Consider the following 11,961-nt stretch of genomic DNA (forward strand, 5'->3'; position numbering starts at 1 on the left):
CAAGCTGACTTTTAATATACTTCTATATTGCAGTTAGTATGCTCTTCTGTATAATCTATAATAATTCCTGATGAATATTTATATAAACTCAGTTTATACAAATATAATTTAGTGGCGTTAATATGTTTACTCTGTAGTATAATATGATTTGGGGGCACTATTGTGACATAATATGAACTGGGGCACTACTGTATGGTATAATATGATTTTGGGGCACTACTGTATGGTATAATATAATTTTGGGGCACTACTATATGGTATAATATGATTTGGGGGCACTATGGTGGCTTAATATCAATTGGGGGCACGTACTTAGGCATGAGGGAAGGGGGAGTGTTAATGTAATGTGGGAGGTAGGCTATTAATTTAATGGTGGAGTTTAGGTGGGGGCTAAATATTTAATTGGTGCTATTTTATTTGTGGGGCAATGTGGGTCAATTTAATTTAATATCGGGGTCTATCAATTTAAGAAGGGGTGATTGAACCTTTAATTTAATGCTAGGGTGGGTTGGGGGCTATTAATTGAAAATGGGGCTGTTTGGGAAAAAAATTATGTCTATTTATTAAATGTGAATATTAATTATTTAATGGCAGAGATGGTTTCGGGAAATAGGTATATTTTTTAAAAGTAAATGCTATTTCATTTATTGCTGGGGTTGTTTGGAGGAAGGGATATAGGTTTATTTATTAAATGTGAATACTAGTATTTTAATGTTGGGGCTGGAGGGAGCCCTAATTATAAAACATGGGTTGTAGTGATTAAACACCAGGGCTGATTGGAGTTTTCTAAATTATATGTACCCATTTTTTTCCACATAGGAGCTCAAACATTCCAGGATCCAGACAAGCAGCAATTAAAGATACCCGCAGCCACAGGTGGTGAAAGTGACAAGAACCAGTAGGAGAGAACAGGACAGTCTGCCAACTGTCTTGAATCTGGTGGGGAATTCCCGAATTTGGGTGGCTGTCTCGTTTCGTGACATTTTGGTCCGACTACAAGGACAGTTGGGAGGTATGTCCTGCTTCACACTGTGCTGCTTGTGAAGGCAGAACTGCGTGCAACTAACAGTAGTGCACACAGTATTGTCTGTGTATTTGTCCAACATCTATCTGAAATGATAACCATGTTACATAATAGGGGCTGCATCACATTGATATTACTTCCGGGGAGCGGGCGGCCCTAACAGCCGTGATTCTGAGCGGCCCAGGGGGCCGATGCTCCCTGCCCAGCCCACCCCTGGCCGGGGGTGTCATAATGTGTCTGGGTGGGGGGCACACCCATAACACAATTTGGTCATGCCCTTTTTGGTTTCTTTCCTGCTCCAAAGTTCACTGTACCACCCCCAAATTTCTGTAGCCAGCCCTGTATATACCATTGTGTGATACTGGTGCGCCTTATGCTGCAAATAGAGAATCAAGCTGCGCGGTAATATATTTGTATCTCACAGGATATGGCAGGTAACAGACAGCAAACAGCTGATCCACAGAGTACTATATTAACATACCCCAACACCCCGTAGCTCTCTAGCTGCTGTGGAACTAGATGTCTCAGTATATCTGCCAGCCTATTGTGGGGCATGCTGGGATTTATAGTTCCATGTAAACTGGAGAACCACAGGAGGCGTACTGGGGCTGTTCATCAAGCATACTTATGTTTGACAGCAGCATGCTTTCATAGATTGTCTGATTATGATAAAATAAGCAAAAAGTACTGTGATAATTATGATCTGGAACTGAGGTGGGCCTGTGTACTTTAAATGCCAGGGCTGATTTTTAGTCCCAATCCGGCCCTGCCTTCTACCTGCTACAAAATACTCTAGTACCGAACTTCCCAATTCAGTAACCTGGGCTGAACTAATTAACTGATGGTAAATAAAACGCCTTTCTCAACGGTTATTTAGCACATGAACCTGGAATAAAAAGTATCCAGTAAATTCTTAAGCAGAACATTGTGTACCGGTTGGAGTGTTTGCTACTTTGGCAACAAAGGGACAATACAGCCCAAAGCATAGTTTTCAATCCTGACAAACATTGGGCACGCCGAGGGCCACCACGTTAATACTTGCATTAGGCACCACTATATGCCAAGGCGTACAGTAAGCTAGCCCACACCACAGACTCAGTCTGAGAAGGGAGAGTACTAATTCCGTAAACTGACAGGCCATAGCATCTGACGTCATAAGTGAGCGCCCGACCACGTGGTGATGAGAGCGGCGGTGAGTGGCAGTGGACGACTGGTGACCGCGGTTATAGCTCAGATGTCGCTGAAGAGGAAGAAGGCGGAGGGACAGGCTGCTGGTGGTTTAGACAGCAAGAAGAAGAAGAAGCAACAGGGAGATGGTCCCGATGATCGCTATGTGCCGCCACCTACGAAGCGGAGAGCTGGGGTCAGCTTCGGAGATGAACATTTCCGGGAGACCGAATCCTATCTGGAGAACGGGCTGCGCAAAGTCCGACCTTACTACTTCGATTTCGAGACGTACTGCAAAGGGCGCTGGCTGGGGAAAAGCTTGCTGGAAGTGTTCAGCACAGAGTTCCGCTCAGAGCCATTGGAGTACTACAAGCTGGCCGCCCAGGCCGGCAGGTTGAGGCTTAATCAGCACACGGTCACAGACCTGAACGTAGTGCTCAAGGTGAGGTGTGGTGAGATATTAAATCCCTCCATATTGATTCATATTCTTATTGCAAATGGCTATAGTTTCCTAGTTCTACCTTTGCCTAGTTACTGTACCTCTATCATTTGTCCTCATTTTGCATCAGAGAGTTATAACAATCTGAAAAGCAACTGTTGCTACATACTAGAGTTGTCAGTGCTCTTATTTTTTTGCATTTGTTCATCTGTGCTTCCCACTTGGATAGTCATATAATTATACACACAATCTGTTTAGTTTCCTAAAGCATCTGTCTGGTTTCCTTATTCAATATTACATTAATGTTATGTATTGATACTGTACTGTTCAATCCAGAGTAGAGGATGCAATAATTTAGAGAAAAGGATGCCATGAGCATATTGCACAACAGATAATATAAAGTAATATGCATAGTATGTGTTCTAGTAGCAGTTCTCAAATGATCATTATGAATTCTGTACAGGCATAGATGAATGTGTATATATATGTGTGTGTGTGTGTGTGTGTGTGTATTATGAAAAAGTTTATTACAATAAAGGATCTTGAACAATCTTAAAATTAGAAGAGATTGCAACCTCATTATAAATTAACTTGCATATGCAAAGATATTCATAAAATTTCAACAGAGACTCACTTGCAACTTGGTATTCTGCATACAGGAAAAAAATCAATGCAAAGGTCCGTAAATATAGACATGTTATTAGAGCTCTGAAAGTTCGGCACAAATTTCAATGTATGAAAAATCATAACCGCACTCAATCTTTCAATAAATAATCTGCTACCACATTTTGCGCACTGATTATAGATGTGATTTTCACCAGCTGGTAAGAAATGTGTCCGACAATGAGGTGTTCCTAGGTGTAGACAGCCACAGTTCAAACTGTCCAGAAATCTCCAAGATCCAAGGACAAACGGTAGGACTTGCCCTCCTCATAGTGCCTTACAGATGTCACTCCATCTCCCCGTCCCGCCTCAAGATTTCTTGTCTGCCGAACACCAGAGGTAAATCCCTCTCCATCGCGACTGTGTACCAAATGCACATGCGTCTCACTTTGGATGAACCGGACAGAAGCACTCTGGATTGTGGAAATGTTGGGGTTCTTTACCTATGTTAACAGAATAACCACCTGTAATTGAATAAGTCAGTCAGCAGTTTATCAAATATCTATAGTAACAATCGATCAGAGCACAGAATGAGACCACACAAGTGTCTGGTTTCCAAACTGAAAACTGCTTTACTCCAGAATCGTATAATTATACATAATAGTTTTTAGGGGTATAGTAGTGTAACAGCCAATTAGAAGTTTTAGAGGTATAACAGCGCAACAACCAATTAGAAAACAGTAAATTATGAATACAATAAGCTAATGATACATTATACGTATTCTGAAATTTGTAAGTTTTAAACAAGTCTTTCTTATATTTTTATTTTCTCACCAGTCTAAATGTTACTTTTCATAAAACATTCAGCTGTGCGTCCTTGGCTTGTCCATATTCTCTGAGAACATCTTTTGCAACATTTTTCAAAACTTCAATCTTTGTCTTTTCTCATTCTGAGTAAAATATCTGCTAATTTTTTTTAAAGCTATAACATAATGATTACTTATATGGATATATCATTTTTATTTTGCAAACCCTCACAATACCATATATGAAAGGATGTAAAGTAGTAGATGGAACGTTTAAGTAGTGAATCCAACGCGTTTTGCTTACAAGAAGCTTCCTCGCTGATAAATTCTTGTATGCAGAATACTAAGTTGCAAGTGAGTCTTTTGTGTTGAAATTTTATGAATATCCTTGCATATGCAAGTTAATTTATATCGAGGTTGCAATCTTTTCTAATTTTAAGATTGTTCAAGTATCTTTATTGTAATAAATACTTTTCCATATATATATATCTATAATATAAATGTCTAGTGGCGTGTGTTAGTCTGTCTGTGTGTGTGTGTGTGGAAAAAATAAAACCAAGCTGCAGTGCCACCTGCTGGGCAGAGTTATACACTGACCTACTAAATTCTTAGTGTGTGTGTGAAAAAAAAAATTCAGAAAGGGCTGAAATTTGGTATACTAAGATGTTTTTAATTTGTTAATTGTTAAAAGTGTTCATAAAGATTAATATATATATATATATATATATTGCGCCAAGGTATCTACTTTTATAAATTATCTACTTCAAGGAGTGGGACTCCCCTTCTATATTTTCAATTTTCACGGCAGCATTTAGTTTCTTTCTTTTGTATATAGGGAGAGCAGATCCCCATAACCCTCTGTTCTTATAGATGAATACATATTTTGGTAAATCCATAAGTAATATCCACCAGTGCTTCTGCTGTTGTATGTTCTATTGGAGCCAGAACTGGTACTGTTGCTAAACTGTATTGAATGAATGATCATTTTGTACAAATTATTTTTGCCTAATTGGAAGAATTATGTTAGTTACCAAGGTTCTTAAGGACTGACTCTGCAACTATGGAAACAAACTGTAGACTGCACTAATTAGCAGATACATGTCGCTAGTAAAAAAAAAACCAAAAAAAAAAACTTAAAACCTGTTTTAGATTCAGAAATCTCAAAATCTAGTAACTTGAGTATTTGTGATCTTGACAATGTTTCTGATAATCCCTTTCACCATTAACTGTTTAAAGGTCTTATTACTAGAATCCCCACAGTTAACTGATAAGCTTCTGGAATGCATCCTTTCCCAACTTGGAAACTAGTGATTTCATCACTAGAGTACTGAAGCTGTCTTGGGTATACTTAACTGTGCGTTTGAAAAAGTGGAGATGTTGTCTATAGCAACCAATCGAATTCTACCTGTCATTTTGTAGAATGCACTAAACATCTAGAATCTGGTTGGTTGCTATAGGCAACCTCTCCACTTTTACAAACCCGCAGTTTAGTATATATTCCCCCCGAGTGTGATGACGCCTAGGTAGATAAAAGTGGCTATTTAGTCAGGTTCCATATTGAATTATTACACCACACTATACTCATGCTCTGTGACATCTCCATATTGGTAGATGTGTTGGTAAGTGGATAAATGGCTATTTTAATTATGTATATTCTCAACTTTTCTATTTCCCCCCCCCCCCCCCCCCCCCTCAACAGTTTGTCATCATTGTTAGAACCAGCATAAAATTAAAACTGAGTTTGAGTTTTCAGTTCGTTAGCTGTAACAGCGTAGTTGTGAAGTAGATATTTATATGGTCTGTGACATTTGTCTTTCGCTTGCTTGCTCTGTAGGATAATGATTTCCTCAGGAACACAGTGCATCGTCATGAGCCTCCTGTAACTGCCCAGCCCCTGTGCATCCTAGCTGAAAATGATGAGATTGTAGCCGTGGACAAACCATCATCGCTGCCAGTCCATCCCTGTGGTCGCTACCGGCACAACACTGTTATTTTTATTTTGGGCAAAGAGCATAATTTGAAGGCACTGTACACTATTCACCGCTTGGATCGTTTGACTTCTGGTGTGCTTGTGTTTGCCAAAACTGTGGAAGTGTCCAAAAAGATGGCTGAGCAAGTGCGAGAGAGGCAGGTGAGTCACAAGAAATTAGTAGAAGGAACACTTCATACTAATACTGTGCTCCATATTTATATTTTCTGATTCCAGAATCTATACACTATCTAACTTCGTTCTTTCATCGTCTACACTCTGCCCCTTCAAAGCAATAGTTTTGGTATGAACGGAGGAAACCAAAGTGTGATGGAATGGGGATTATTGTGATTCTACAAAGATGTGTGGTGTTTATATTTTCTCTCTACTGTGGTAATGCCCCACACACAAAATTCAGTCATGGACTAACATTAGGGGGAAACATCTCCTGGTATTTCAGTTATATTTTGCAAATTTTTCGAAGAGAGAAGGAAAACCTAAAACAAGATGTCATGGTTGTGCTATAATGTCCAATGAGCGTTAACTATTTTGTGTTCATATTAACACTTGTTCAACATAATTGTTATTGTGTTGCCGGATTAACACGTATCAAACAGTTATATTGGCTACAAAAGAAATTACAATTCTGTGAATTGAGAGGCACTTTCAAAATCATTTTTTTTGTTTGGTAAAATATTTATTGCACCATTCAAGAGGTAGTGAAAATAAGTGTTGAGACTAAAGTGGGAATGGTCACTGGCTAACAGTTTGAAACTGAGTTTACCAACTCTTTCTCTTATTTAAATTCATTTATTGAGACAAAATTGTTGACTGTGTTTTATATAAAGAAAAGTAGAAAAACCATACATATCAATCATAATATTAATACAAAAACTATGGTTACTTGAGCACTTGGGTAACACACAATTCATTAACAAACTGACAGGATGCAACCTATGCCACCCTGCCTGTTGCTGCTGGAAACCAACTGGGCTTACTTTGCTACTGTTCCTTATCCCTAATGTGCCCTCTAACTGCAGTAGGAGGGGCTTACAAACGCATTACTGGGTCCAAATCTCAGAACAGCCAGGAACAGATTAGAGTTGGGTCTAATCTGTAGGTCACAGGGATGGAGAAGTTTCCAAGCAAGTCTTTGAAGCAAGTGATGTTTATTTGCTCATCCTGGTTGAAGGTAGCAGTGAGCAAGTCAAATGAAACAAGAACAACAATTTTCAATACAAACAGTGCTATTTTTATACAGTTGGACACAGCTTCACAGGGTAAGCCAGCCCCCTGAGGTCTGAGCTATTTTTAGAATCTGGATGCAATATGTTTACCCAAACATGGATTTACATGCAAAGCTAACAATATTTACACTTATCTGTGATACCCTAAAACTTGCTGTGATTTCCTGCATCTTATTTTAGACACAGAAAATCTAACAGCAAGTCTATTTAAACCTTCCTGTGCCTTCAGGTGCTGGACCCTCACACATCTAATTAACATGGGTCCTTTCTTCAGACAGTTGCAGAATACACATTCCCAAAGAAAAGTTACTAACCTCCAAACAAGTCATTTCCCCACACCAAAATACACAAAGACTTCATCAACAAGTGCTTTTTGCTTCAGGTATATACCTCAGAAATAATGCATTTCCTCTAGCAAACTTAAAACTAATTTCCTCTCCTGGTCTTAGAAATAAAGATATTTCCTTTACCAAAATACACACAATATCAAAAATAAGTACATTTGCAATTATATAAATAAGCGCCCGGCACTATTTTCTTTAAAGTTATACCATAAGTTATTTATAAGTGATCTAGCCGCAAACTGATTTTGCAGTCCCTTCAAATTCATGTTAACATGCAGGCTTGATTTTGTCATGCATCATTCGCTTCAAGGTACACCCCGCATGCAATCGGCTACGATATGCCATTCAACAGGGATGTCAAGGGAAGCGATAGTGTTTAAAGTGTCTGCTTGAAGTGTCGCTTAGCATCATCTGAAAAAGTCTAATAATTTTAATCTTTGTAAGCCCAAGCTTTGCTGCGTTTCTTCAGGTCTTCTATTTTAAGTTTGTTAAATAGGTATGTGGCATACTTATCAAGGGATAGTCTTTCAGATACAACCGAATATGATTTAACTTTTTTCTTTCACTACCAGCTCAAAACCAAACACAATCGTTATATAGTGTAACCTGCTTGTGGGTCAAGGGGGCGCTTTGAACCTCATATTTGTGAATGATTGAAAAGTTCACAGTGAAATTTACTTGCTGCAACCCCTTCCTCCTCTGTTTTTAATTATGCATGGAAAAAAATTTTTTTCCATCATTAATTAACACAGCCACTTTACCTGTGCAAGCGTCACATTTCTGTAGTGCAGTCATTCATCTGGCACATCAGATACTCCCTTCGCTTCAAATGTGGAAAGTTGGGGAAGAATGGTGTGAGATGAGATCTTGTTGCAAAAGTTCAATATTGACATAACTTCCAAATACAGATTTGATGTTTCTGACACTGTCGCAGTAATTGTATCACATTATTTTAAAATAAATCTCGTCAGATCACATTACACAGTTCTAAGTTACACAAGCCATCTTTGATGTTAAGTTCAGTTTACATATACTCTGTGCAATAACTTAAGTAGGGGTCTACATGTATTGGAAACAAATATTGGCTATGAACATTGAAATGCCTGTTTTTAGTCTAACACTTCATTTTAATTTTATTTTGCTTAATTTTACATGTTTATGTAGACCTATGACAACAGTAAGAGTATACCAAGTTACAACTTTCTGTTAATAAGTTTTATCAATTTGATAAAAATGTTTCAGTTGTCACATACTAACTGAAATATCATACTGAATTATAAAGCAAAATTTACATACTTAGCTGTGCTCCTTATGCGTTGCATAGCATTCCATGCTTCTTCCAGGTTGTCGCAACTTGAAGAATTGAATGCATTGTGAAAATCCAGTCTTGCCTGTCAGTTATAGTTAATTGGACAGAAGATGTACCAGCTATACACATCTATTTTCATTTCGCCCTCCTTTTGAGAAGTCTGATATAAACTCATTTTAAGAAGCTGCGCAAAATTCCCTTTTTCAGAAATGTATAATGCTTATATCTTCATGTTTTGGTAATGGGAATTTTGTTCCTTTTTTGTGGAATTATATATTCGTAAAATATTTTACACACAAAATGAAAAATCTAATTGTTGCAGGTACATATTTGAATTGGACACCAAATTGAATTTGTATCCCCCATCCCCCCCAGCCCATGAAGGCTTTTTTTTTTTTTTTTGTGTACTTCATTTTTCAACCATAACATGGACTGCTGTAGAACTAGAAGCACATTCATATAGATTGAATTTCAGACTGCAAAATAAAAATTACCAAAAGGCTGGTCCCTAACATCCTATATGCTCTGCACCCAAAATAAGTAACTTAATTATGAAATATGTTATACTTGAGGTACAGCAACTCATGTTATTAGCAAAAGTGGATTTAGAGCTAAAAATTAGTAAAATGACTTTTTTTTTTAATAGATTCCCCCCCCCCCCCTCTTTACACAGGTGGAGAAGGAGTATGTGTGTAGAGTAATTGGTGAGTTTCCTGAAGAATCTGTGATCTGCGAGGAGCCTATAATGGTTGTTTCCTACAAGATTGGCGTATGTCGTGTAAATCCAAAAGGCAAACTCAGCAAAACTGTCTTCCAAAGACTGAGCTACAATGGCAAGTCTAGTGTGGTTAAATGCTTCCCTTATACAGGCCGTACACACCAAATCAGAGTCCACTTACAGTATTTAGGACATCCTATTGTCAATGATCCAGTCTACAATACAGAGGCTTGGGGTCCCAACAGAGGCAAAAAGGGTGAAATTGACAAATCAAATGACGAGCTTTTGCTGTCTCTTATAGAGGAACATAAGTCAAAGCAGAGTCTGGGTATCTTGGATATTGCAGAAGAGGATCTTCAGATAACGTTGCCAAGTAAGCAAAGTGAAGGTCAGCAACGTTGCTTACAAAGTGGATCACATGAAACTTCACCAGTGGATAGAGACCCAGCACATGACCAACCAACCAAGGAAATGCCTTTAATTGTGAATTGTGATGAGCTAAAAAACAATCAAAGGGAAGGCACTGGTGAAAGTATTTCCTGTACTGATTCAGAGGAAAGCAGACAAGGACTAATAGACTCACTCTGTGGGGAATGCAGGATTGTAAGGGCTGATCCTTCTCCCAAAGATTTGGTTATGTACCTTCATGCTTTGCGGTATAAGTGGGCTGACTTTGACTTTTCCACTGGACTACCTGAATGGGCAAAGGATGACTGGATAGAGGACTGAAAGCAAGCACCAATCTAAGGATTTGAATAGTGACTAGAATAAAATATTTATTTCATATGTAAGAAATAATTTCTAAAACCTAAATGCTCACTAAAACCAATCTGCTAGAGTGCATCTTACCTGTCCTTTAGTAATTTGTATTGTGGGGGGCAAGATCGCAATGTTCTCTACGCACTCCCAGACCCACTGCTGCTTCACATGCCTGACAATATCTGGCTTCTTACTGACGAGCCAAATAGCTTTTCACACTAGTTAAAAAACGATAACTTTTGTATGTGAGTGGAGGCCAGGTGTATGCAGAGAATTGCATTTGCTAGTTTCCCACCCCAAGTGGCAAGTTATATTTTCAAATTGGACCGTTGTCCATTTGCACACATAACAAATGACAAAACGTCCTGAATCTTTTCTTTTTGTGTGTTTTGTTTGCACAGCCAGCTTTAGAGGCAGTGCTGTTTTATAATTAAAGTGCATTACACTTACTAGGAGTCCCTGTTTCCGCAGGGCAGAACACATTTCCATCCAAAATTTTCACTCCCCATAAGTATTTTCCCATTTTTTTTGAACCCATACAAAAAATACTACCACAAACCATAGAAGTGCTATTAACAGCAAGAATTTTGTTTTTCCTCATAAGTGGCATCCAATTGCACTAGTACATTGTAGTATGTGGTTGATTTTTACTCTAGAATAAATGTCATTGCCATAGTAAATATATATGACCTGGCCAATCTTTGTGAATTGTATGAGTTGGTACAGAGTAAAACCACCTTTCATTATATGGGGAGGGGGTGGGGTTGAAATGAGAATCTGTCCTTGGACATGGTTCCACGCAGTTACATTTGCTTTACCACTTCCAATAACTGTAGGCATGGCAAATATGTGTAACCAGTATTTGAAATAGCAGTACGGAAAATGTAAGTGAAATTTGATAGCAGCAGGAGTATTGTATACCAGGCCACTTCCACCCATTTGTTTAACAAAGTATGAAGTGCTCCTTAACAGGAACGCGGTTTTACATTTAGTTTTAAGGAGTACAGACTAGCTCAATGCAATAAAAAACCATGTATAGTTATTTTAAATAAATTTATTGTGTAATAATTTAGAATTGTACTAGTTTTAGTGTACAAACAGTGCTATGCATGTATATGACCATCAATCAGTTCTGGCATAAACAACTGCGGATATTGGTGCTAACAAGGTTGCATTTTAACATGACTGTAACCTCAAATTTTCTAAACTTTGCCAAGCGCAAATGTATATGGTAGAACTAGTATTGGTATTCCTCTGTGCAGGCTATAAGCAAATTCAAGGGGATGTGCATGCTAGCTGTGGGCCTGGTTTGTCATGTTCATGCCCACTTTCAGACCTGGTTATACACTATCCCAAATAACTGACTGAGAGCTCAGGGAGAAGAAAAGGGTGTGACGGGAAAATGAAGGCAATTATTGGCAACTGCATAGTGAGCTCTGCAAGCTAGATATATACCTAAACCAATATTTTACACATTAATCCCATAATACACTTCCATTACACAGGGAAAAATAGGGTTAGTCTTTGATTATTGTTCATAAAACGGTAATGCATCCTAAACAAATATATCGGACAT

General features: G+C 38.3%; 1 protein-coding gene across 1 annotated transcript; it reads left to right on the plus strand.

Moving 5' to 3' along the window:
- The first annotated feature begins 2,181 nt into the window (after positions 1–2,181).
- On the plus strand, positions 2,182–11,626 carry RPUSD2 (RNA pseudouridine synthase domain containing 2). The gene is made up of 3 exons (XM_075191743.1): positions 2,182–2,633; positions 5,874–6,170; positions 9,582–11,626. The coding sequence occupies exons 1-3, from the start codon at positions 2,205–2,207 to the stop codon at positions 10,353–10,355; spliced, it is 1,500 nt and encodes a 499-aa protein (XP_075047844.1). The 5' UTR covers positions 2,182–2,204; the 3' UTR covers positions 10,356–11,626.
- The last annotated feature ends 335 nt before the right edge of the window (positions 11,627–11,961 follow it).

Source organism: Mixophyes fleayi, chromosome 12 (genome assembly GCF_038048845.1).
Source record: "Mixophyes fleayi isolate aMixFle1 chromosome 12, aMixFle1.hap1, whole genome shotgun sequence".
NCBI lineage: Eukaryota > Metazoa > Chordata > Amphibia > Anura > Limnodynastidae > Mixophyes > Mixophyes fleayi.

Bases quoted from the DNA above. Each gene is read 5' to 3' on its own strand.
- RPUSD2 (XM_075191743.1), top strand. From the start codon at position 2,205: ATGAGAGCGGCGGTGAGTGGCAGTGGACGACTGGTGACCGCGGTTATA. The intron at 2,634-5,873 runs GTGAGGTGTGGT...CTTGCTCTGTAG, and splicing joins ACCTGAACGTAGTGCTCAAG to GATAATGATTTCCTCAGGAA. The intron at 6,171-9,581 runs GTGAGTCACAAG...CTCTTTACACAG, and splicing joins AGCAAGTGCGAGAGAGGCAG to GTGGAGAAGGAGTATGTGTG.